This window comes from Equus caballus, chromosome 2 (genome assembly GCF_041296265.1).
Source record: "Equus caballus isolate H_3958 breed thoroughbred chromosome 2, TB-T2T, whole genome shotgun sequence".
Lineage (NCBI taxonomy): Eukaryota > Metazoa > Chordata > Mammalia > Perissodactyla > Equidae > Equus > Equus caballus.
In genome coordinates this window covers 46,411,111-46,435,457 of record NC_091685.1, presented here as the reverse complement: position 1 = coordinate 46,435,457, position 24,347 = coordinate 46,411,111, and the positions used below count along the sequence as shown (strand labels likewise).

Below are 24,347 nucleotides of genomic sequence, written 5' to 3'. Positions count from 1 at the left end.
CAAAAGACTATCTCTCCTCTCAATTTCTTTGAAATACTGTCAAAAGTAAAATGTATTACACTGTCTCATAGGACTTACAATGTAGGTAATGTAATATTTATGACAACTACAGCATAAAATATGGTGGGGGGTTAAGGACCCGGTTGGTCCCAAGATTTCTGTATGTTACATAAAATGGTGCAACATTAACTCTGCTAGACTGCGAAAAGTTGAGGGTGCATATTGTGACATCTAGAGCAACCTCTAAGATATAATGCCAAGAGATATATCGAAAAGTCCAATAGATGAATTCAGATGCAAGTCTATAAAGTAAACAACAAACCCCCCAAAATAAGGAGAGGGATGCAGAGAACAAGAAAGATGTGGGCAAAGAGAAAACAAATAATAAAACGGTAGACCTAATCTAACCACATCAATAATTACATTAAATATTAATGGACTGAGCACTCCAATTAACAGAGATGATCAGAGTGAAGAAGCAGACAGGATCCAACCATACACCGTCTGTGAGAGACGGGCTTTAAACATAAAGACAAACGGGGTCGAAGACGAATGGATGGAAAAAGTATGCCATGAGACGGTAAGCATAAGAAGGTAGAAGCGACTATATTGATGTCAGATAAAATAGACTTCAAGGCCAGAAATATCATAAACGATAGAGACTTTACACAAAGAGAAAAGAATTGACTCACGAGGGAGACACGGCGATCTTAAATGTATATTTGCCTAATAACACAGCTCCAAAATACATAAAGCAAAATTTACAGAATTAAAGACAGTTTTCACACCATAGCTGGAAGATTTCAATACCCCTCTCTCAGCAAATGATGGGGAAATCAGTAAAGACACAGAGGATCTGAACAACACCTTCAGTCACCTTTACCTAGATGCTATTTGTAAAAACTATACCCAACATAGACAAACGGAGCTGGGTGGAACTGCAGGCTGCCTCTAACCCAGACAGAGTTGGGCACCAGTGCCACAGAGACACCAAAGCAGATGAAAAATAAAAGAGGGAAGAATTTAGCAGATTCAGAGAAAGCGTTAATATAGCCGTCATGGGAATGATCAATACTGGATTTCCTTACATTTATTTTATGATTCAGGATTACCCTTGTACTGTCTTTATCTCTATTAACATGGGGTAGGCACCAAAATCTTTGCCGTGTTCCCTCTCTCGTTCTCGTTCACGCGTTTGTTCCCCCAGGTCCCTCCAGCCCCGCACACAGGCCCCTGCCCGCTCTCAGAGCCTCCGAGTCCAGACGGACACTTTCCTTTTAGACTCAAGCTCACAGTCAGGAGTAGAAACCGAGATGGCAGGTTCGACCTTCCATGAATGCAGAAGGACTGAGAACTTCGTGACTGAAATGTCCCTCGAGTGGACTGGAGAAAAAGCAATGGCACGTGACACTGAAATAGGCTTAAGACTTTAATTCAAAACAATGCTTCAAATTCCTTCGAACCTCGGAGCTGGTCCAGACCAGCTACTGGTTGGAGGAGAAAACAGCAAGCAGGATGAGGAGGCCGTTGCTGAGCTGTGGGAGACCCAGGGGTGATCCAGAGGGGACCAACGCTGGGGGGGCACCTTGATGCCCTTGGAAGAAATCGAGGCAACTTAAAAACCCAGCTATACATGCTGCCTTCAGGGTCTGGCATTTTCCATCCACCTGAAGGATGAGCTGAAAGAAGGTGGGCTCAAACTATAGTTGTTTTTTTTTTTTTAATTAAGGTAAACCCCATCATTTTAAAGTGTCTAGTCCCACGGCATTTAGTACCCTCACAAAATTGTGCAACCATCACCACCATCTAGTTCCAGAACCTTTTAGTCTCCCTGAAAGGAAACCCCATAGCCATTAAGCAGTCACTCCCGACTCCTCCCTCCCTCCTGCTCCCAGCACCACCAATTTGTGCTCTGTCTCTAGGGATTTGCCTATTCTGGACATTTCATGTAAACGGAATCACACGCTATATGGCCTTTTGTGTCTGGCTTCTTTCACTGAACGTAATGTTCTCAAATTCAAAATGAAGTTTGAGAAACCTGAAGCGGCCAAAAAGAAACTGTTGCCAGCCGCGGGCTCTGACCTATTGCTCTCGCCTTGCTGAAGCGTGCAGGTGTTCCATTCTCTGACGTCCTTAAGTTGCTGGTTTCAGCTGTTGCAGGAAGAAGATCTCAACACCAACCACCCTGAACCGGTCCAGACCCCAACCGCAAGAGTGACACCTGCGCAGACGTGCAGAGAAGCGTAAAAATGTAACCTGTGCCTCAATGTAATACTAAAATCACCACCCCAGGACGATCTTAAGCCTTATTAGCACAACGCGCGATGTATGCGAAAGCATGATTTCAGACTACACCTGCACAGGCTTATACCCACCTCCACACGTGACGTATTCTCTTTGGAATATTCATTCCCTGTCCCAAATAAAGTCCCCGATTTTCCTTTGCTGGAGCAGCCACAGCTTTGTGAAGTCATTCCCTGTGGTCTCCTTTATTTGCAAATAAAAATTTTTGTGTGACAACTGCATCTGGCGAAGACTTTATTTCGACTCACCAGGAAGCGGACCTACCATGGACTGGAAACAAAACCTTTTTGGGCAGTAGCCTGGACGTGGCGACCATGCCAACACGACTTCTTAATGTCTTTTGCGAGCCCAAGGCCTGTGTGTTCAAGAATCTGGGACGGTGAGGTTTTACTGAAATCACAGTAAGCTTTTCTCCAGAAGACGTCTCTCCCCTCTCCACCACCAACTCTGTTTTTAAAAAAGAATTACATTTTCAGGTGTTAAGAAATGCTTCTGAATTGTGGATTTTAACCGAGGATGTTAAATTTTCGCATCGGAGGCACTGATGTCAGATTTTGAATAAGGTGAAATACTGATGATTGGAGGAAAAAAACCCCAGGAGAACAGGCTGCTAATGCCTCGGCCACATCTCCCAGGCTTGTAACATCCTGAGATGTAGCGGAAACAGCTTCCACGGCCCCTCCCAGTAGAAAATTAACACGAATGACGTGTCCTGTTTCTATGGAGACATCTGTGATGCCATACACTGCTCCCAGGATCCGAGAGGACATGGAATTTCAGAAGCTGGTCTCCTGCTGGCCTGTGTCAGGGGCAGGTCCACGCTGGGGGCCGTGCTCCCCTTACACCCTGCTCCAGACCGAGATGCCCATAGGAGCAGTCTGTCTAAGTTATCATTCAGGAGGCAACCCTTGGTCCTTTTGTCCCACCCTCCCGATGTTGCCTATCGGAACCAGCACCCCCAAGAAGCGGAGTCTGGCGCCCAACTTGATGGAGAAGGGCCTGATGGTCCTCCGGAGTGTGGCCAGCCGGGACTACCAGGCCCCAGAATGGAAACTTCGCCAGAAACAGCGCTCCCTCAGCAAGTCGGCTCAGGCCATCAGCAGCTACTACAGGAAGATGGTATGGGGTCTCGAGGGAGGGTGGCCGGCCACGTGCAGCTCACTTGGAGATGACCTGCTTCTCCTGCTTGACGAAAGGCCTCACGGGCTGGTCATCCCATACAGCATTCCAAATATGTTTTGGTGATGGATTAGGATAGGTAGATTCCAGGAGTGCAAAGAATGGAGCAGACCCGAAGCCCAGGAGAGGAGACGCACTGTTGCCCTGAGCCTTCCTTAGGGGGTCTTGAAAAGGAGTGAAGTGGGGAGAAGAGAAAATAAGGAAGGAAGAACCCGGTTGGCAGGGTCATGCACCTCACATGCGCTGGGAGTCTAGAGAGCCAGCCCCCAGCTCTCAGGGGCTTCCTGAATGCACGCCGTCCAGGCTGAGCTGACGGCAGCTTCTAGAGCAGGGCCCGCGTGGCTTGCAGTTTTTTGGGAGAAGGGAAGACGGCTGCAGTGGGCAGCCACGGCCAGGCCCTCAGGATCCGCTGCCAGGAGAGTGGCTTCCCGGGTCTCTTCTCTCAGCAACTGTCATTTTTCCCACTCTGCCAGAGCGAATCCAGGCAAGACGCCAGTGCCGAGGACACCAACTTTGTGTCTGGAATGGAGGAACTACGAAAGGCATTTCTCATGCGTCCTGGCTGCCCCCAGTTTAGCACCAGGGCCACGTCCATGTCTCACTTTGGTGAGAGCCACCAACAAGGGGCCCCACGTGCACACCTCCTCCCTCCCTGTCTGTGCTGGGCCACCTTCCAGCACATGGCAGCCTGCGGGGGGTGGCCAGATCGGATGTGCACCTGCAGCTTCTGAAATTCCCTCTGTGCGGAAGCTTGAGCTGGAACAAGCAGCTGAGACCGCAGAGGGAGGGACCCTTCTCCCTGTCACTATTCCTATTATCTGTCTCCCAGCCTTCTTGCTTTCCTATTGTCTCATTCAGTAGGGTTGTGGGGCAGGGAAGAGGGAGAAGTTGAAGATTCTGGAAGCTTCCAGAAGGAGGTCCGTAAGGCCAAAGATAACTCATTAGGAACCAGTCGCTGTAAGAATCCTTAGCAATGGCTTTGTCTAACCCGACATTGTTCTGATACAGAATATGAGGCTCAGAGAGGGCAACCACGGCGATCAGTGGTTACCGAGGGAGCATCAGTCAGGCCAGCCATTGTTCCAGACCTCTAGGCTCCAGGACCCGGGCTGGTCCCATCTCCCTACACATGATATTATCCTTAGGGAAGGTGGAATCAAGGCTTAGTGCTTGCAGCCAGCAACTGGGGCCCTGTTCATGGATGGAGCCAGCAGTCGAGCAAAAGTGGGGACCCCAACCACCCATCTAGGCTCTAAGCTCCCCCTTTCTCAGTGCCAGGGCCTCAGAGAGTGGCCAATGCTCCAGGACCATGAGTTGTGTGGGCAGGTGTGTAGGAAGGGCTGAGGGACCACACAGCATCCTGAGTGCAGGGTCTGTGCCAACATACTGCTCCCAGGGCGCCTGCCATTGGTACAATTCGCGACAGCTTAGAGGAAATGGGGTCTGCCCTTTGGGGAGAAGGGGCTTCTGCAAAACTTTGAGGAGGAGCTGTTCTGACAGAAGGGAACTCGGGGTCCATCCTCCCAGGGGAGGGGATGCATCAATTTGCAGAGATTAAGTTGCTCCTGCTCAATTTCCAGTGGACACACCAAAGTGGGTAGGAGGACGGAACAATGTTCTGATTCAGTTCCAGGGCTCAATCCCGTGCATCCACAGAGAGAAGAAGTCACCTTCAACCCTACCCCATGTTTAAAAAGAAATGAAAGAATAGTGCCTGCCCTGGAGGTCCTGGTGAGGTGCAACCTTAGCGGTCACCAGCCGGCATTTTAACATCCTGCAGGTTCAGCCACGACCGTCGCTCTGCCAGAGGAACTGTGTGTCAGCCCCAGGACCTGGAGGAAGAGAGATGACTCATTCGACAGCCAGCAGGGTTCAGATGTGAAGGCGGACGGTGAGGGCAGGGCCTGCTGGGCGCCAGGGCGGGTGCACCCATGGGGTCCCGTGGGGGCCTCTCCTCGGCACCCAGCGCCGACGGCCTCTGCCTGCACCTATAGGGGCCTCTGCTACCTGCTCCTTTCCCATGGAACTCCCTCCCCAGGACTGCCTGCCTGGCCCTGCGTCCCTGACACACAGGCCCCTGGGATGCATCGCTTCTTGAGTCAGGAGACCCAATATGACTGTTCCTACAGAAAAATGTACTTCTGTTTATCCAAAGATGTACTCCACACCCACATGTCTGCTTTGCCTGAATGCAAGGAAACCCCTTGCAGTGTCCAGGGCCACCTGTGCATGGGGCAGCATTGGGATGACCTTGTTGCCCTGACTCCCAGGCTCTGGGAATCTCCAGGGGTGCTGACGTTTCCCTCCATGTCTTCAACATGCACCCTGGGCTGGGTATGGGCAGATGGACGATGGTGGTACGAACCAGGAGACAGAGAGGAGCCCAGCCGGGCAGCGAAGGGTTTCTGAGGGGAGTCTTGACAGGGGGATGTTATCCTGGAAGACGCTAGGTGACTCAGCACAGGAGGAGTGTGAATGCTCCCTGCTTCTTGGCAGGGCACCTGCTCCCCTTCAGCAAGAGTGCCTGCGAGTTCAATTACTTGCGGAAGAAGAGCGAAGAGTTGAGCCCGGTCACCAGCACCTCGGTCCTAGAGCAGAGCCACCCGACAAAGCGGATACCCTGGTACATCTCGGTCATCCACGAGAAGGTAAGGCCGGGCGCGGAGCCCTGGGCACGGATACTGGCCCTACTGCCCCAGCTCTGCATCCTGCTGGAGAGGAGGCCCCACCCACCCCGGGGGCTCTTGTTCTGGTCGCCCCTGCGAGCAGGTCCCCAGATGTGGCCTACATTGGCCTCCAGATCCCCTCCTTTGGCTTCTGTGAATCAGACATTTGACAAATCTTCTGTCCTCTGTCCATCTTCTTCCCAGCGGGTGGCCCTTAAAGCTGGCACGGATCTCGCCAACTTGTATGCAGCTCGACACACGTTATCCTGACCGTCACCTAGCCACACACCTTTGACTTAGTAATTCCATTTGGGAGAATATCTTCTTAAAAATAGTAATAATCAGCTTGATATGTAAAGATCCACCTGTGAGTCAGTTCCTTGTGGTCTTAGCGTTTTCATCAATGTTTGTGAGAGATTGGCTTGTAATTCCCTCGTCTGCTTTTGGTGTCAGAGTCATTCTGGCCTCAAAACAACAACAAAAAAGGTTGGGAAGCATTTCCTATTTTTCTTTTTCTATTCTCTGGAAGACTTTGCACAGATCAGTTTTATCTCTTTGGTAAATTCTGAAGAATTCATCACCGGGGCCATCTGTGCCTGGAGATTTCTTACAGGGTTGGTTTTTAAACTAAGAAATTTCTTTTAAGATATTCAGATTTCCTTTTTCCTCTTGTTGCAGTTTTGATAAGCTATGTTTTCCTAGGAATATGTCCATTTCAAGTAAATTTTCAGATTTATTAGCCTAACTGTGTACATAATAGTCTCGTATTACCTCTCCAGCATCTGCAGGAGAGTCTGCAGGAGATTAGAGAGCCTCCATCATTCCTCACGCGGCTAACTTGTGCCTTCTCTCTTTTTCTCTCCATCAGTCTTGTTAGAGGTTTATCAATGTTAACAGTCTTAGAATCAGCTCCTTCTTCTTTTTTTTAAGCTGGTAAAGCTTTAATGACAATTATGGAAATGAGTAACACAAAATATCGGGTAGTTGGTGGGTACACGACAGGGACTTACAGGGCCCTGCTGGGGCGGGTCCATGAGTATTCAGTTCACTTTATTCCTGAAACGCTACCCATACATTTATGATAGACTTCACAATTTAAAAAGTGTTGATACCCTTTGACCAAGCAATTCCACTTTTGGGAAATAGCTTGAGGATGTAAGACGATAGAGTCACACAGTGGGACTGGTACTTATTTATGGGGCCAGCCCCATGGCTGAGTGGTTAAGTTCGCAAGCTCTGCTTCGGCGGCCCAGGGTTTTGCTGGTTCAGATCCTGGGTGCGGACACGGCACCACTCATCAGGCCACACCGAGGCAGCGTCCCACATGCTACAACTAGAAGGACCCACAACTACAATATACAACTACATACTGGGGGGATTTGGGGAGGAAAAAAAAGTTGCTAGAGTCACACAGATAGATATAAAAGGATGTTCTTTTCACTGCTGTTATTAATCCAAACAGCAGGGAGGGGATTTACTAGCTCGTGTATGTGAACCAACCAGGGGAAGGGCTGCAGGCTTGGCTGCCTCCAGGAGCTCAAATGGTATCCTTAGGGTTCTCTTTCTTGCATCTCTGCCATCATCTGAGCTGTCACAGGTAGTGCTTCTCCTCTGGAGGCAAGAGAGCTACCAGCAGCAACAAGCTCGAGGTGTGCAAAGTCAGCAGCCCCATCAGAAATGAGGGTCTCCTTCCTAGGAAGCATTTTCTGGTCTGGGACTCGTGCATGTGTTTCTGCATGATTACTTTCCCCTTTGACTTTAATAGTACAAATAATTCCCACATACCCTTCAGATTCCCTGAACACTGAAATCTTGCCGCATTTGCTCCGTCCTTCTCCTCTACTCTCCCTCCCTTCCTGTATCATCCATTCTTGCACTGAATTATTCCCTTCCTTCTATGTTCGTTAAGTTTAGTGTGCAGTTCTTTTTCTGAATTCTTAAGATGGATACCTAGGTCATTGATTTTCCATTTTTCCCCCTAATAGGTGCATTTTAAAGCTATACATTTGCCCTTAGTCACAGCTTTAGCTATACCCCATAAGTCTTGATATGTCCAAATGTTCATTATTATTTAGCTTAAAATATTTTCTAATTTCCTTTTGGATTCCTTTTTTGACTTGTGGGCTACCTGGAAGCCTATCTTGTAATTTCCAAACATTTAGAAGACTTTCCAGTTACTTTTCCTTCCAGAATTCTGTCTGGGATCACCTCCCTCCTTCCCTCTAGTATTTCTCGAAGTTAAGGTCTGCTGGTGGTAAATTCTTTCAGCTTCTGTTTGTCTGAAAACATCTTGCATCTCCAACTTGGAAGAATTTAGGGTGTTGAGATTTGGGGAATGGAAGGCTGAGGGGCAGAGGGCCCTGGGGTGGCTCTCGGAGGGAGGGTGTTGCTGATTAGATGTGAGGCCACATAAAGACTGGCATCCTCAGTCACAACTGGAGGGCTGCCCAGGAGCCCCAGGCCTGAAGCAGAGGCTGCCACAAATCTCCCCAGCAAGGATTTCAGACCTGCCCGTAGGCAGGATGTGGCTGCAGTAAAGAAGCTCACATCTCGGGCTCAGGATTTCAGGGTCCCGGGGCAGCAGGTCTGCTCTTCCTGGGCCCGGAGCTGCTGTCCTGTGGGTGGGCTGGAGAGAAAGGAGGAAGAGTCTGTGTGGCTCTATGGCACATGGGGCTGCCCTCGTTTTTCTGCCCAGGACCGCTGCCTGTTCACGCTGGGGGAGGAAGTCCAGCGCCTCTCTGAGCTGCAGGTGCAGGTTCAGAAGAAAGACGAGGAGATCTTGGCCCTCCAGGAGGAGCGGGAGGCCCTGAAGAGGCAGCTGAAATACCTCCTCAAAAGCAAAGGCGAAGAGGCCTCAGGGTACCAGGGCATGCGGGTGAGCTGAGCGCCTGTGCCACAGGCTCTGCTTCCAAAGTGTCCAGACCTCCTGGTGACCCTCAGGCCACCTGGAAAATCCCCGGTCATCCTGGAGGGTTGCCAGGTCCTCAAAGGAGCTCCCACTGGGTCTCAGGGTTTTGAGCTACAGGCCAGAATCCAGAGGACAGTAAATAGGAGGATGATATGAAGAAAGAGCCATGAGCTGGACAGCTAGACCCCTGTGCTTTGCTGCCGGCTTGCTTTCTCCCTGGAGCAGGTTATGGTACTCTCTGGGCTCAGTTTCCCTACCTGTAAGATGAGGGCCCCATTCCTCTGAAATCCTGGAGGATGGAAGGCCCCCTGCAGGTGATGTCCCCAGACCTGGCCTGGCTGTGGGCCCCATGAGTCATGGTGGCTTGGATTAGCCTGACCCTTTCTGGCTGTGGGATGCTCAGTGTTCTTGCTTGTAAAATAGGGATGGGGGTGCTGTCCTCCCCCAGGGCTGGGCAGAGGCCTGGATGGGGCAGGTCCTGGCAGTGTGCAGGAGCAGCTCTGTGTGGCCCCAGGAAGCAGTCACTGGTCTTTCTCACACCTGACTGCTTTCATCCCTGAGGAGGCAGCCCACGTTTATGCTGGGGGCACACATGAAGTGGGGGTTGGGGGCTTCAGACCATTATAGAATCCTCCAGAGAAAGCTGCCCAGACACGATGGTAGGGGGCCAGTAGGCAGGGGGCAGCAGAAGTCTGGAGAGGCCTGGAAGCATCACCTGCATTTCCAGCTCCCCGGCCTCCCAGGAGCTGTGAGATAGGCGTGAGAGGGCAGGGCGACAGCAGTGACGTGCAGCGTGAGCATGTCTGTGGCTGGCCCCCGTCAACTCTTCCAAATGAGCATGTTCATTACTGGAAGGCCACTCACCGGGGCCATTCTGGGGAGCCAGGAGTCGTACGGCCCCCCAGGGCTGCCATCTGCAGGCCACTGCCCCCTCACCACACTGACACAGCACCCTTGGCACAAGCACGGCGGGCAGAGAGGCTGCCGTCCCCCTTCCAGGAGGAAGGGTCTCGGCAGCACATCACCTGGGGGAGCTGAGGGAGCAGTCTGAAACCCTGAGGCTCATGCGGGCATCTCGCAGGAGCGGTCCTCAGAGTCTGCACCAAAGGCGGTGGGGAGGCTGAGCATCCTGAAATCGTTCTTCAGAGATGAGGAGGAGCAGCACTGCTTGAGGCAGGTGTGGGCGGGCCCGGAGGCTGGACGAGCAGCTTGGGGCCCAGGTGATGCCCAGGCCACATTATCCCACCTGCAGCCCTAACCTGGTGGCCTTCCCCCAGGTGTAGGCCCTCAGCTGCCCTCTGGGGAACAGGAGAGGGGTGGCGGGGCAGATGCCAGGAAAGCAACCCCAGGCCCCGAACCTGGGGAGACTATGCGGCTCGCGTGTCTGCGGCGGGGTGGCGGCACAGTGCCCCTGCCCAGCACCCATCCCTCTCTCAGATGCAAGAGGAGTATGCCGTGAGCGACAGAGGCAAGGACCTGGAGGCAGGCGGTGTTGAGGAGGAAGAGAGCCTGGAAGGGGAGGCCGAGAGGGCAGCGGACAAGGGAGCACAGGACCGTGAGGGCGGGACGGGGTCTGCACAAGAGGAGAGAGGTCAGGAGGAGGAGGAGGAAGTGGAATTGGAAGAGGAGAAGGAGGTGCAGGAGGAGGAGGACGCCGACGCCAACCTCGGCAGGAAGAGGACTTGGTCCCTGGACGAGGTGTTTGAGCAGGAGCTGATGGCGCAGCTGGAGGAGTATGAGCAGGTGATCCAGGAGTTCCAGTTCGAGCTGGAGATCACCAAGACCAGATACTCCCTCGCAATAGGTACGATGCTGGAGGACACCAAGGCAGAACCAGCGGGCCCGGGCTTAGCAGCTGGGATGCCCAGGCACTGCCAGCTTTGTCCGGTGGGCAGAACGGTCAAGGGTCCACCCTGTCCTGCTTAGCTGGGAGGCACCCAAAGGAAGGCACCCTGGGAAACTGAAGGAGGGGGTGCCTGGTGCTGGACGCCTGGGTAGGAGTCAGCAACCCTCAGCCTGGGGTCGCAGGGCCCCTTGGAGCTGACGTGGTGACCCCAGCCCCTCTCTTCCTCGTCTCATCATCACCTCTGGCTCCCGCCTCTCCTCTCTCCCACTGCTCACTCAGGGGTCATCACATCTTTGCAACGACAAGTGGATTTCCAAGAATCCCAGCTGCAAAAGATCAACACGGAAAACGAGATGCTGGAGAAGGAGCTGCGAGAGCGGAAGCGTCAGTTACAGGCCATGTCAGACAAGGTGCGGTGTCCTCAGTCACTCTGCAAGCACCGCATCCCTTCACTGGCCCTCCCAGCAGCTTGGAGAGGGGGCGCCATCCATCCCATCCCACTGATGGAGATGTTGAACTTAGGGAGCTGAGTGATTTGCCCAGGGTCACACCGCTGATAGTGGCAGAGCTGGGCTTCGCATCACGCCCCGCCACAGCCTGGCATTGCCCTCTGGTCCAAAGGGTGGTCCTGTCTCCTGGGCCACTTGGCTCCTGGCCACTTCTCGAGCATCTCCTGGCCCCTGCGTCCCAGGGGTGAGATCCCCACCATGCTTAGAGAGGTGGCCCCTCTGCTGAGCCCACTCCTTGTGAAGCTTTTAGTTTCTACTTTTATCGAAGTTATTCGTTCACATAGCTTAAAGAATCAAATGGTTCCACAGGGCTTGTTATGTGAAACAGGGGTGTCCACCCATCTCCCTCCCCCAAGGCAGCCACTTTCAACTCTTCTAGCTGGTTCTTTAAGAACTGCTCTCCATGTCTCTAGATAGCACGTCTATAATGCCCATTCTAGATTTTTCTCCATCTTAGCCTTATCTGACGCTTCCCTCTTTCCTCCTCTGGCTCCCCCACACAGGAAATCTACCCCCAATCCCATTCTCTCACGGTGTCAGTGGGTTGACGTTGCATTTACAGCATTAGGACACTTACCAGTAGCACACGCATGAACTGAAACCCGTTTTGTGAAACGGTATTAAGATTCGTAAACCACATTTTAAAACTGCTGCACCCCACATCTTTCTCTTTCTTGATCTGCTCCCTTATCTTCTTTGGAGCACATCCTTCGGTGGCTTTTTGAGAAGAGATGAGTGGGCGTAAATTTTGAGGGACACCATAGGTCTGCAGATGTCCTTGTTCCACACAGGAATAGAACTTGGCTGGATCCAGAATTCCAGTTTGGAAAGCACTTTCCCTCAGAACTGTGAAGGCCTTGCTCCATCATCTCCTAGCTCCCGGGGTTGCTGGCGGGAAGCCCACGGTCTCCCTCATGCTTGTGCTTCCTTACAACGTGGTTCTTGGTGTTGGCTGGTTCCTCTCTAGAAAGTTGTAAGATCCTACCTTTGTCCCAAGTGTTCTGAAATCCCACCAAGTTGCGCCTTATTGAGCGTCTCTTTTCATTGTCCTGGCTCGCAGTGGCCAACTGGAGACTTGGGCCCTTCAGTTCTGGAATTTTTCTTTGTTTATATTGTTTTTCATTTCCTCTTCTTTTTAGGAGATTTCCTTGACTTTGCCAACAGCCCTCTGCCTGAGTTTTAATTTTGTTCCAACACTCACAATTCTCGAGACCTCTCTTCTGTTCTCTGAACGGTCCTTTCTCTCCCTTTTTGAGGCGTGCTCTTTTTTTCCCCCTCAGTTGCGATATCTTCTTTTACTTGGATGAAAGCGTTAATGAGAGTAGTTGTTTTAACTTCTTGCACCACTTCTATCTCTTACAAGATCCTTTTGTAAGTGTGTTTTTGGTCCCTGTCACCCATGGGAGAACTCTGTTCCAGCGTCAGAGCTGGCTGGCCCCTCCGAGCGCGGTGACAACGTTGTGCTTCGTGGCAGAGGCGTGTGCTTGGGCGTTTAAACGGAGAGTTCAGTGCTGGTTTTCTTAGGTCTTTCCTCTTGGTTTGGTTAGCTTCCCCTGGGATCTGGGAAAACTGCATGAATTTCTTGCCTGGAATGTAAAGGCCTGGCTGCCTGTATTCTGGGAGCCAAGTGGGGACGAAGGCTGGAGTCTGCGCGTTCAGCACCCACACTCCACCTGGCGTCTGGGATCCCCCCCCCCACCCCCCCGCCCCGCCCCCACCCCCCCAACATCCGGTCTCCCGCCAGGTAGGGAGGGGTGGGTACCCGTCTACTGAGGGTTGGAGGCAGTCTGCGGCCGTTAGTTTCTGAAACAATGTCGCACCGATTCTCCCCATTTGAGCCTCCACGTCCAGGAGAGCCGGCACCACCAATTTCTGAGACTCTGGGGACTGAGTGTGAATCCGGCTTGTCTTCAGCTGTCCCTGCTGCCGGCTCAGGATTCAGCTTTCCCGGGTCTGCTCCCCAACTCCCCCAGCATCTCTGGCATTCCTTCTCCTCTTCTCCCCTCCTTGACAGAAAGCTCCCTGCTTTCGTCTTACTGAGGTTCATGGGGTTGAAAGGTAGACATGAGTGTTCAACCTGCTACCTCGCCGCGGAGCCCCTGAGCCCGCCCCTCCTCTCTGCCTTCCAGTTCTCCAACCTCCGAGAAGACAAGAAGCACACAGAGATGATGGGGCTCATTGAGAAGGACAACCGTCTTCTCCGACAGGTGACCACTGCAGGGATTAAAAGGTCAGCAGGTCACTGTTCTTGCTGTAAGTCTTGATGCAGTGATGGGGGAAGATGAAGCTGGGCAATCCCTTCACAGCTGAGTTGGCGCCCACTCGTGGGCAGCACCCCATTCAACACTCCTCAGGAGCGCAGATGCACACAGCGGCTCCTCCCATTGCTGGATCCGGATTTGACCTGAGGAACTCAGTGAGAGTTGGTGGCTTTTGGGGGAAACAGGGATGGGAACAGGTGTAATCATTTTGGGCCAGATCGGCCGACTCCTCTGTCCCCCATGGCTGTCTCCCCCCGGCCCCCGGCCCCTAGAAAGTGTCGGAGCTGGAGAGTGAACTCACCAAGCGAGAGCAGACCATCTTGGAGTGTGACGCCAAGGTCAGCCAGCTGCAGGCCCAGGTGGACCTGAACCAGAAGCACCTGCAGAGATGGAAGCAGCTGCAGGAGGAGATGCAGAACAAGAATGAGATGGTCCAACAGGCAGAGCAGCGGGCCCTCATGGCCCTGGAGATCGCCCACTCCAGGGTAGGCCCGGCTCCCTCCTCCTGAGGGTCCTGGTCCAGCAGCAGGCAGCGCAGAGCATCAGGACCTTGTGGGTGGCTGACAGGGGGCGGACCATGCTCTGAGTGGCCAGGCGCTCTGACTCAGTCCCCTGCATCCCAGCCCCTGGCACGGAGTCAATGCTCCAAAAATGGTGGTGGAGGAGGGGGCAGGGGTGCGATGGGGCACAGACACTTTACTCAGCCGTCGAGGCAGGAGGCAGCCAGGTGGGCGAAGGTGGCCTTGATGACCCCGTTTGTGGAGAGCGTCTTGGGTTGTGCTGTGAAGGGCCACAAGGATGTGGACAGCCAGCCAGGAAGGAGAAGGGCCCCCAGTGGGAGGGACATAGTAATAATCTGTAACTTATCGAGTGCGTGCCATGGGGCAGGCAGTGTCTGAGCATTTTATATGAGTCATGTGACCCTGTTAACAAAGCCAGATGTCCTCAGTATCTCACCCTACAGAGGAGGAGGCTGCAGCAGGAGAGGACAAATATTCCCCCCGAGACCCCAGAGCTGCCTAGAGGTGGGGTTTGAAGAGAAGGACCCCTCAGAGCCCCCAGCCAGACGTGAGCAAAAGCACAGTGGGAGGCCGGGTACACCCTGCTTAGGAGGAACCAGGCCGAAAAGGGAAACCAGTGAGGAGCTGACCTGACTCAAGTCACCAAACCAGCCAAGTGAAAGGTCCCTCCCACACAAGTAGGCTTTTGAAGCATTTTCCCCACCCTCCAGGAGCACCAGCTCTGAGCCAGCTGTGTTCTCCTGCCTGTTTGGGGCTGGCCTCCTGCCAACTGGCTCAGGCAGCATCACTGAGGGCCCCCCCACACACCTGTTATCTTTTATGAGACCGTGTTTCCCATCCAGCAGTAGTCCCAGCTGGAGCATCAGATGGCTGATGGTGTCTAGATTTCATTTCCTGTGCCAACTCACGTTGGTTTGGTAGAGCCTAGAATGCTGTGTTGAGAAAGATTCTGAGGCTAAGTCTGGGGTCAGTGGGAAGGAACGCCATGAGTGATGAGTGGTGCCTGAGACAGGCCTGTGCACGGGGCACTGTGGCTGGACACCCAGGTGACCGCCACCCCTTAGGCAGCGGAAGTCACTTCTGGCACAGAGAGAGCACCCCCCATTCCCTCGGTAACCCCCACACCTAGCACGGTGCCTGGCACAGAGCTGGCATCGATACATAGAAGACAGAAGGAAAGGAAGCCCCTCCCCACATTTGCAGTCCGGGGCCTTTAATATCCCCGCTGTTGCTTGAATCCTGTCCCAGAGGCAAAGCAGACATGCTCACAACCCTTTTAGACAATGCCGAGTCTCCTAGCCTGGCTCTCACTCAGCATTTCTGCATCTCCAGGGCTTCTGGACACTCAGGATCCAGGAGATGGTGCTGAGCTGGTTGCCATAAGTTGGGGGACCCTGTCTGAGGGCTTCTTGGGTACAGATTGGAGGGGTTTATTCTGAAGTCACTGGGGGCATGATCAGCTCACCTCTGGGGAGGCGGGCTGGGGCCGTGCACATGCACAAGGATGCTGATGACAGCAAGAGACTAGACAGCCTCAGCGGTCCATCCTGGTTAACACCTGGTTAAACGCACAGCTTGAAGTGTCTCCCGGTCCCGATAGGGAGGGGCCGCCAAGCGTTTCATTGAATCCCAAAGCGAGGGGCTGACTGAGCCTGCAGGACATGCCACTGTGTCCTGGAGAGCCCCCCTCCCCCGGTGTCGGGAGGAGATGGTGCCCGAAGCTCCTGGGGGTCGTTGGGAGCTTTTGTGTTTTTTTTTTTCTAACCATGTGCGGGTTTTACTTTTTCAATTAAGACGAGTTAGTATGGTAGAAAATCTTTGGTTCAGGCCACGCTGGGTGGCTTTGATGGGGCACCGTCTAGCTCTCAGGCTGACCACGCTGACCTCTCCCACCCTCAGTTCGCAGTTCCTAAAGCCCAAAAAGCGAGCATTCGGCTACCTCCTGTAAACCTTACACGGGGCAGTGGGCGTGGCTCACGCCTTCCTTATCCTCCCTTTGCTGGCAGCTTGAAAGACTGAGAAACAAGATCATCCAGGCCACCTTCAGCACCTCAGGCATCAAGTCCTTGGCCACCGAGATCTCTGACAATGACATCCTGGAAGTCCTACAGGTACATCCAGTGCTTGGCCGCCGCCTCATCTCTGGGGCCACATCTCCAGGCCAGAGCTCGCCGATCTGCAATGGGGCCAAAGGGACAGGCCTGGATTGGATGCTGGGGACCCCCATTCTCACCCTGGCTCACCCTCGTTCACTGTGACCCTGGGGTCATCCTTTCTTTCTGCTCAGGCAGAGACCAGATCTCCCGCAGGGGTGGTGATGTCAGGCAGCTGGCGAGGCTGGGGTGCTCTCGGCATTCCGTGACCGGCGGCAGCAGCAAGCCGTCTGGGGTGCAGTGGGGAGAGGGCCAGGCTGCTGGGGTCCTGGAGAGTCTCCTGCCACAGGAGCCCTCCCCAGGCTCTGCCCAGCTCAGCCTTCTTGGCCATGCTTCTTAGCACCTTGGCATGGCCTCCACTGGAATTGTCATCTGCTGAGCCAGGACCCTGGCAAGGAGCTCTCTCCCCAGCCTCAGCCCCTGCCAGCTCCTCGCTGACCCCAAGCAGAGGCCTCAGAGGGACAGGGTGGTGTAGGAGAAATAGTGCAGGCTTTGGGGCCAGCAGGGGTGAGCTGTTGTCTGCCTCCCTTGGCGGAGAAGCTGTGGGCAGGTTCCCTCGACTTGGCTGAGCCCTAGAGCTTCCCCCTGCACATGGGAGAGAGCAGGCATGGTGGGGTCCGGAGCTCTGGGGGAAGAGCCCCCCACTGACAGGTGCTCTGTGGGGGCCACGCAGGCTTCTCACCAGGGGCTGCTCTGTCGTCAAGCCCCAAGTCTCCCTGACAGCACAACCCTTCGACCCCAGCAGGTGTCCATGACCTTCCGTCACCCATGTTTCCCTTGGCCTGGCTCCTTTCCTCTGTGAAGTGGGGCAGGCCCTGGTCAAGAGTGCTCCTGTAGGGCAGTGGTCCTCAGGGGAGAGGACACCTGCATGGGGACCTGCGGAGAGGTCTCTGCCCCTAGCTAACACTGTTTGGCGGAGGAGTGGGCGAGAGAGGATGGCCGGAGAGAGAGGATGGGAGGGAGAGAGAGAGGGAGAGAGGGAGGCAGAAGGTAAGGAGGGAGGGGGGATGGGAGGAAGATGGGGAGGGATGGAGGGAGGGATGCAAGGAGTCCTCAGCACCACCTAGTAGCCAGGAAAGATCCCCTTTCCTTTGCTGACGCCTGACACAAAACAGCAATGGGCCAGAGAGGAGGAGGGAGGGAGGAAATGGGACAGCCTCCCTGTGTGCAGGACAGAAAGGACTTGAGGGACAGACTTGAAGGGCTCTGAGGTCTCCGAGTCTAGGCTCCTTGCAATTCTCAGAGGACTAAAGTGATTTTAGCACCAGCTTCAGGAGTGAGCCCACCCGGAGCCCCCGTGGGCATCTCTCCCCAGCTGGGAGTTCCGCAGCTTCACGTCTGTGGCTGGACCAGCCCGTGGTGGGAGTGTTTTCAGCACAGAAATGGCAAATGCTCCAAACCAGAGCTTTTTCTTTTTACCCCTGGAGAGCGGTTGTAAATGTTCCCCAGTAGCACACCACCGCTGCAGTGGCCCCTCGGGGGAGGACGGGTGGGGTCCCCGGCAGCCAGCATGGACCGCCGCCCTGGCTGCATTTCTCTTCCAGAAGATCATCTCGGAGAGAACCGACTACTACAATCAGTTGAAAATGAAAGGGGTCAAAGTTCCTCCCCTGCAGCAGCTGGAAATCTTATCCTCGGTGGGCAAACCCAAGAAGCCGGCCGCCAAGTAGGCCCCGCCCCACCCCCAGGTCTGGCCGGCCGCGGAGGCAGGACCCGCTGGGGAAGCGTCCCTGCGCCCTGCGGCCCCGCCTCTGCGCGCTGATTCCGGAGTAAACCTTGCTGTTGGCCACGGTCTCACCTTTTCCTTCCTGGGACTCAGAGGGGGCTCGGGCTATATCGACACCCCTGATTCCAATACTCACTCCTTGGGGGTCAGCACAGCAGCCCGCACCCCTGGCTCCTTCCTGAGGAGACCCCACACTGAGCAGGGTCCTTCCGGTGGTCCCAGGTTTAGGAGGCCTGAGCCTGGGCTCCTGTTCACGGCAGTTCAGATCAGACCCCGCATCTGTCCTTTCCTTCTGCCAGCTGCACACACCTCTGAGGGCGCCCTGCCATGGGGGCTCCCCTAGCTGTGGAAGAAGGTGGGTGGAGGTGGGGCACCTCCGCTCCCACCCCCGCTGCTGGAATGAGAGCACCGGGAGGGCAGGTTTGTCTGTGTTGGCCACCGATGTCTGTCTCCAGCGCACAGCAGGCTTCAGGCATATAACCACGTGCGGAAAGAAGGCGTCGGTCACGGCATCTTCTCTCTGCTCTCCACGCCGCCGTCCACGCATCCTCCCATTCACGCAGCACCTGCTTGCTGAGCGCGGACCCTGCGCGTAGCCGCCCCGCCCCGGCCTCTGGCCCCTGGTAGCGAGCGCAAGGACAACCCCAGCCGGGGCTCCGAACAGGGCGCGCCGAGCCCCGCGCAGGCCCCGGGGCGCCCAAGGGGAGCCGCCTCGTCTCTGTTCAAACCCAGACGGCCGGAGGCTCTCGGAGCTCCGCTTCTGCCTTCGAGCCGAGTCAGCTGGGTCTGGGGGGAGGACCGGGCGCCAGCGCAGGGCTGCAGCAGTGGGGAGGGCCGGGGAGATCCTGGCCGCGGCCGGGCCTTGGGAGGCGCCTCTTGTTGCGGCCCCTAGCCCCTGCGGCCCCTAGCCCTCTCGCCCCGGCAGCAAGCACCTCCTCCGCGGCGCGGTCAGCTCCCCAGCTCGCTCCACCCCGGCCCCGCCCAAGGCCCCGCCCCCGCCCCGCCCCCGCCCCTCAGCTCGGCCCCCTCGCGGCCAGGCGTCTCTCCCCGCCAGCCCCATCTCCCCCGGCCTGGCCCCGCCTCTCCCCAGGCCCCACCTCGGGCCCCGCCCACCTCGGCCCGGCCCCCGCGCAGGCACCACCCACCCACTGCCCAGGCCCGCCCACCCTGCCCGGGCCGGGACACTACTGCCGCACGCGGGGCGGCCCGGGCCGCAGGCGCCAGGTGAGACGCGGGGCCGGGTGCAGCTTCCTGGTGCGGCCACGAGGAGGAGGTGGGTCTGGCTGCGCAGCCCCCGGCCTCGGAGGCGGCGGCGCCCCTGGCCTGCGAGCGGCCGGCCTGGGAGAGTGAAACTACCGGGGTGGGGGGCGGGGAGGAGGGGCTGTCCGCGGCCCACCGAGCCCCGGGGCCAACCCTAGGAGGGGCGGCCAGAGGTCCGAACTGGCCCCTAGCTTCTGCTGACCGCCTGAGGACGCCCCAGGGCCCTTTCCCTTCCCAGCGGCCCCTATCAGGCTGCTTCTCTTTGGCTTTTCTTTATTTTCTATTTTTTTTAAGGTGGGGGGCACCGGCTGCACCTCAGACCCCGACCCTTGGGCTGGGAGGAGGTGAGATCCACTTACCAGGCTCTGGCCGTCTTCCGGGGCTCCAGAGGACGCCAGGACCCCACCTTTGTAAGTTATGGGCTCCTTGGAGGGGTTTTGGGGTCAAAGGGGTCTAAGGTATGGGGAACCAGTTCTCACCCTCCAGAGGCCGCTGTACCCCCTGAGGCTCCCAGGGCTTGGCAGGTGCCCCTGGCTGGCAACACAGCCCCGGGCTTCTGTGACACGGTGTGCCGTTGTGTGGGGGTTGGACACACACTTCCTGAGCGAGTGAGTGAAGTCCTCCAGAGCCTAGCTCCAGCACCTCACCGGCTTTGGTGACTTTGTCCAACCAGGACGACTTTGAGAACCACGGTCTGCATCAGTCAGGAATGCATTCTGCGGGTCGTGGCAGGACCCCGCTGTAGGCTTGAGTAGGTTGGGGTTGACTCTCCTCATAGCAAGAAGCTGGGCAGTTGGTGTGAATTGGGAGACTCTGCATCATCGGGGCTGGTGTTGCAGGATATATGGAATGGAAGGTGGCTGCTGCTGCTCCAGCCATCACATCAAAGCACGAGGAAGGAGGTGGCTGCTGTTTCCTTCGTGAAAGCAAAAGCTCCCCTTGCCGCCTGCGGCACCCCAGCACTGCCCACATCTGGGAAAGCGGAGACCAGGGTGTTAAGCTTGTCTTAGCTATCACTTGGGGCTAGCACATTGCTGCCTGGAACAAGATGGGGATTCTGGCCTCCAGAGGGAGGCGGTAGACGTAGGCAGGCAGCTAGCAGAGCCGGCCCATAGCCCCGCTCCCGAACACACCCTGGGAATGCAGAACCCACACTCAGCAAACGCTTGGTCCCCCTTGGGCCTGAGAATGGCCTGAGTGGCCACCGCCGAGCCAGGGCTCCCACCCGGAGACAGGCTCTGTGGCTCGGAGACAGGCTCCCCTCCTTGCTCCCTGCTGGCCTGGGATTGGGGGCAGGCCGAACTCAGAAGCAGGGCAGGGGGTGGAGAACCACCAGGTTTGTGAGTTTCTGGATTGGCTGCTTGACTTAAGTGGCCCGCTGTGCCTTCGGCCTGGGTCCAAGATTACCTGGGAGAAAGGGCAGAGGTTCCCAGGCTGCTGGGGGCTGAGCAAAGTCTCAGCCCCTGAAAGTAAGGGACCTCCCTGGCCTCTGAACCCCCAGCACACCAGGGTGACCCCCAAGCCCCGGGTCCTCCCACAGTGGCAGGTGGGGGAGGGGCTGCAATTCGGACAGGCCAGAGGCCACAGATGCTGCCACTGCCCAGGCCGCCAGGCCTCCTCCCCCCACCGGACGGGCCGTACCAGCCGCCGCCCCCAGGCCTGCCACCCCGCCTCATCCCTGTCTTCCCAGTCTCCAGGGAGCGGCTCTGGGGCCTTATCTGTCAGGAATGGGGAGGAGAGGAAGGCAGTTATCAGGCTGGCTGGCGGGCCCAGCAAGGACCCACGAGTGCTGCCTCCAGGGTGGCAGCAGCTGTGCTGGGAGGCCCCCAGGGAGTGGGCCGCGTGGAAATCAGCCGCTCACATTCCTGAGGCAGGGCTTGGCGGACTTCAGCCTCCCTGGGTTGGAATTCCTGCTTTGCCTCCTCCCCTGTGACCCTGGGCAAGGGGCTTGACCACTGTGTCCTGGCTACCTTAGAAGCCAGATGAGGGGCTGCGGTAAAGAGGTCAGCCCCGCCCCCAGGCAGCCCCTCCTCGCCCTCAAAGTAGCCCCGCAGGGAGGCCGCACTGCCCTCACCCGGCCTGCTTTACAGTGAAGTCAGAGCCCTGAAGGAACGCACGCCTGCCTCGGTTTCCCCGCCCTCAAAGGCCTCCCCGGCCCTCTGCCGCCCTCAGCATGCAGCCCCAGGACAGCAGCGTCCAGTACAGCCGGTGGAACAACAGCAGCCGAGATGAAGTCAGCGTGGCCCCTGTGTCCAGCACAGAGGAGGCCTCGGGCTATGCGAGGTGAGGGTCCGGGAGGAGCAGCCCCACGTGGTCCCACAGGCCGGTCCCACCCTCCACCTCCTCTGAGTCCCTCCTCCGTGTCCTTCCTCCAGCCTCCCCCCTCCAGCCTCCCCTCCGCTCCACGCTGCTGGGTGCTCACCCGCAGTCGCAGCCCTGGGCCCTACGCCTCCGTCTTTCCCCGCTCACCTCCCTCCTGTCACCCAGGTCCAGCAGAGTGCCCAGGCTGCCCTCCTGGGGCGCCCCCTGCCCCAGGCCCCCTCCTCCCCCAGCCAGCACCCTGCAGTCCACTCGGGCCCGTCTAGGTTCATGTGCCCATGATTCTCACCCTAGGATCTCCCGGAAGCTGTGCTCGGGCAAGCTGGGCATCTCCCTGAAGGTGCTGGGCGGAGTGACCCTCTTCTGGGCTGTCTTCATCCTGGGCTACCTCACCGGCTACTACATGCACAAGTGCAAATAGCGGTGCCCAGCACGCACCCTTGGGGTGGCCACACGCGCACACTCAGGGGCACGAGAGGGACACTGCTATATACGAGAAACCCCTCTGTATACACGTATCCCTATATATACAAACCTTCCTATACAAAGCCTCCCCTGTGTACACGGACCCTCCTCCATATACATGGCCCCACTGGTACACACAGATCCCCATATACACAGCCCTCTTATATACACAGCATCCCTTGTATATACGCACCCCCCCCCAAATACACAGACCCTCCTCCATATACACAGACCAACTCGTACACACGGATCCCCATATACACAGAACCTCCTAAATACAGTGCCCCCATATATACAGACTCCCCCATATACACAGATCCCCCCATACACAGACTCCCTTCCATATACACAGAACCTCCTATACACAGCCCTATTCCTATACATAGCCTGCTCCACGCACAGACCTCAGGGGCAGACACAGCTCACAGGGCACAGGTATTGGCCCCAGGCACATGCGGACACCAGTGTGCTCAGTAGTCACAGGCCCCCACAATGGGCCCAGGCCTGGTGGCCTCAGGGTGGCATCTTCCCTGGATGGGTCCTGTGTGAAGCTGTATGGCCCTGGGCGTGCCCCTGCCTTCTCTGGGCTCTTCTGACTCCAGCTGTGCAAGGATGGCTCTGAGCAGGGCTGTGTCCCTCTGTCCACCCTCCGAGGGCCCGAGACCCCGTCCTGGAAGTCATTTCCTGCGCAGAGTGGGGAGATGGGCCTCGGCCCATCACTGTGTCTCCCCTCCAGTACAGTGGGCGTGGTTCTCCCTGGGCTGTCCACCTCACTGGGGTGGGCCCGGCGGGAAGGCTTGGTTCCTCCACCTGTGCTGTGCACATGGCCTGCGCCGTCATTAAACGTCTGCTGAAAGAAAGATGGATGACGGCCTCTCCCACGGGTCCTCCAAGCCAGGGATGATTCTCGGTATCCACCTGAGGGGAGGCTAGCTGGAGGGTGTCTGGACAGCAGCCGAGAGGCCTGTGGGAATGGTCTGTGCCGCCCCCCCTCAGGCCCTGGGCCTTGGAATGTGCGCTCTTGTGGTTGGGCCCTCTGGTGGGAAGCCAGAACATGGCACAGGCCTCAGGGCCAGGATGTGGCCAGACCTGTTCCTGCCTCACCTGAGCCCGGACAAGGCCGACTCTGGGGTCAGTCCTGCCACTGCCGGGCCTTCACTCCCATCTCCTGGCCCCTTGAGGGTCTTCAGTGCCGTCTCCTGGCCCCCCGTTCTCTGTAGGTGCCCTCCTGGGCCATGCATTCGGCCCTCATCTACTGCAAACTCATGTCTCAGGCCTCACAGACCCTTGCCAGAAACATCTTAGGAAAGTGGTCCTCACCCCAGGACTGAGAGTGGGAGTCCAGGGCCGGTCATGGTCCTTGTGAGCCCTGAGATCGGAGGCCATCTTGCAGACCTGGTATCAGAGGCCAACCTGGCGGAGGGCAGGGCAGGCAGAGACCCCACAGGACTAGCCTTTGGGGACAGCAGCCCCACTTGAGGTCTGCCTAGGCTGGGCGGAAGTCGGGGAGCTGCACAGCCAGTTTCTGCAGCATCTGCAGATGCTCCCTGGCTCTGACCCGAGGAGGGAGGCCAGGCAGGGGTCTGGGAGCGGTGCCTGGTGGGTGTGCCTGGGCTGGGGTCCCCCAGCAGCAGTGCTTCACCAGGGGCTGGTGGGGGGCTGAGGGCTAGGGAAGCAGGTTAAGAGGCAGTGGCGGTGCGTCTGGTTCACTCAGCCCTGGTCTCTAAGCATCAGCTCAGAAAAGCCGCTGAAAAAACTCCTCCAAAAAGAGACCCCCACCTCCCATCCCTGTTTGGCCACACTTGGGGAGGGAGGGGTGCCAGCTGACCCACACTCGTGTGGCATCGCCCTGGCACCCCATCTGGAGTCCCCCCCTGCCATCACAGGATGGGCACTGGGGTGGGGGCTGTGGAGAGGTGGCCAGGGGCCACTGGCCTGGCATAGTTGGGCTGCATGGCCTCCGTGGGCCCCAAGAGGTGGGCAGTCTGATCTGGAGGTGCAGGGGCTGGGCCCCCCAAGACCTGGTGCAGCATCAGCCAGGCGCCAGGCAAGGCTGCAGGACAGAAGGGAGGTGGTCCTGGCCGCCCCCGGCCTCTCCTCCCTCTCTCAGGCTGCTCTGGCCTCCCTGGCTTCCAAGATGCCCTGCAGGCTCCAGGGCCACGCTCCCTAAGCAGTTCCAGGCAGGAACAGGTCTGCTGAGGGACAGGTCAGATACAGCTGGCCGGGGCAA

The 24,347-nt window shown here is 56.7% G+C and overlaps 2 protein-coding genes and 2 long non-coding RNA genes across 14 annotated transcripts; 2 read left to right on the top strand and 2 right to left on the bottom strand.

The window, feature by feature from the left end:
• Positions 1 to 1,416: 1,416 nt before the first annotated feature.
• On the bottom strand, positions 1,417 to 2,972 carry LOC111772469 (uncharacterized). Its single transcript, XR_011433784.1, has 4 exons — positions 2,569 to 2,972; positions 2,376 to 2,487; positions 2,083 to 2,221; positions 1,417 to 1,679 (listed from the first exon to the last, which is right to left on the bottom strand). It is a non-coding gene; the product is annotated as an uncharacterized lncRNA (long non-coding RNA).
• On the top strand, positions 1,668 to 18,139 carry CCDC27 (coiled-coil domain containing 27). 8 transcript variants are annotated; one of them, XR_011433755.1, is made up of 12 exons: positions 1,668 to 3,423; positions 3,957 to 4,089; positions 5,264 to 5,374; positions 5,980 to 6,131; positions 8,845 to 9,024; positions 10,139 to 10,234; positions 10,495 to 10,861; positions 11,183 to 11,313; positions 13,542 to 13,642; positions 13,946 to 14,158; positions 16,201 to 16,305; positions 17,892 to 18,139. XR_011433755.1 is itself a non-coding variant. In XM_070254484.1 (12 exons), exons 1-12 carry the CDS (start codon positions 3,007 to 3,009, stop codon positions 18,015 to 18,017), a joined length of 2,106 nt encoding a protein of 701 aa, XP_070110585.1. In that variant the 5' UTR covers positions 1,668 to 3,006; the 3' UTR covers positions 18,018 to 18,139. The 8 variants fall into 8 exon arrangements, 5 of the variants coding, with proteins under 5 accessions (XP_070110585.1, XP_005607629.2, XP_070110592.1 ...); XM_070254484.1 differs by having other exon boundaries at positions 13,542 to 13,619; positions 17,895 to 18,139; XM_005607572.4 differs by having other exon boundaries at positions 13,542 to 13,619.
• On the bottom strand, positions 16,000 to 19,041 carry LOC138921302 (uncharacterized). Its single transcript, XR_011433787.1, has 2 exons — positions 18,210 to 19,041; positions 16,000 to 16,370 (listed from the first exon to the last, which is right to left on the bottom strand). It is a non-coding gene; the product is annotated as an uncharacterized lncRNA (long non-coding RNA).
• Positions 19,042 to 19,172: 131 nt separating this feature from the next.
• SMIM1 (small integral membrane protein 1) lies at positions 19,173 to 22,977 on the top strand. 4 transcript variants are annotated; one of them, XM_070254188.1, is made up of 4 exons: positions 19,173 to 19,297; positions 19,628 to 19,743; positions 21,506 to 21,616; positions 21,947 to 22,977. In XM_070254188.1, exons 3-4 carry the CDS (start codon positions 21,507 to 21,509, stop codon positions 22,071 to 22,073), a joined length of 237 nt encoding a protein of 78 aa, XP_070110289.1. In that variant the 5' UTR covers positions 19,173 to 19,297; positions 19,628 to 19,743; position 21,506; the 3' UTR covers positions 22,074 to 22,977. The 4 variants fall into 4 exon arrangements, with proteins under 4 accessions (XP_070110289.1, XP_070110280.1, XP_014593146.1 ...); XM_070254179.1 differs by having other exon boundaries at positions 21,424 to 21,616; XM_014737660.3 differs by having other exon boundaries at positions 19,224 to 19,346; positions 21,424 to 21,616.
• Positions 22,978 to 24,347: the final 1,370 nt, after the last annotated feature.

Excerpts from the sequence above, each read along its gene's own strand:
- SMIM1 (XM_070254188.1), top strand. The coding sequence starts at position 21,507 with ATGCAGCCCCAGGACAGCAGCGTCCAGTACAGCCGGTGGAACAACAGC. Across the intron at positions 21,617-21,946 it reads GAGGCCTCGGGCTATGCGAG|GATCTCCCGGAAGCTGTGCT; the intron begins GTGAGGGTCCGG and ends TTCTCACCCTAG.
- CCDC27 (XM_005607572.4), top strand. The coding sequence starts at position 3,007 with ATGACGTGTCCTGTTTCTATGGAGACATCTGTGATGCCATACACTGCT. Across the intron at positions 4,090-5,263 it reads CACGTCCATGTCTCACTTTG|GTTCAGCCACGACCGTCGCT; the intron begins GTGAGAGCCACC and ends AACATCCTGCAG. Across the intron at positions 11,314-13,541 it reads TACAGGCCATGTCAGACAAG|TTCTCCAACCTCCGAGAAGA; the intron begins GTGCGGTGTCCT and ends TCTGCCTTCCAG.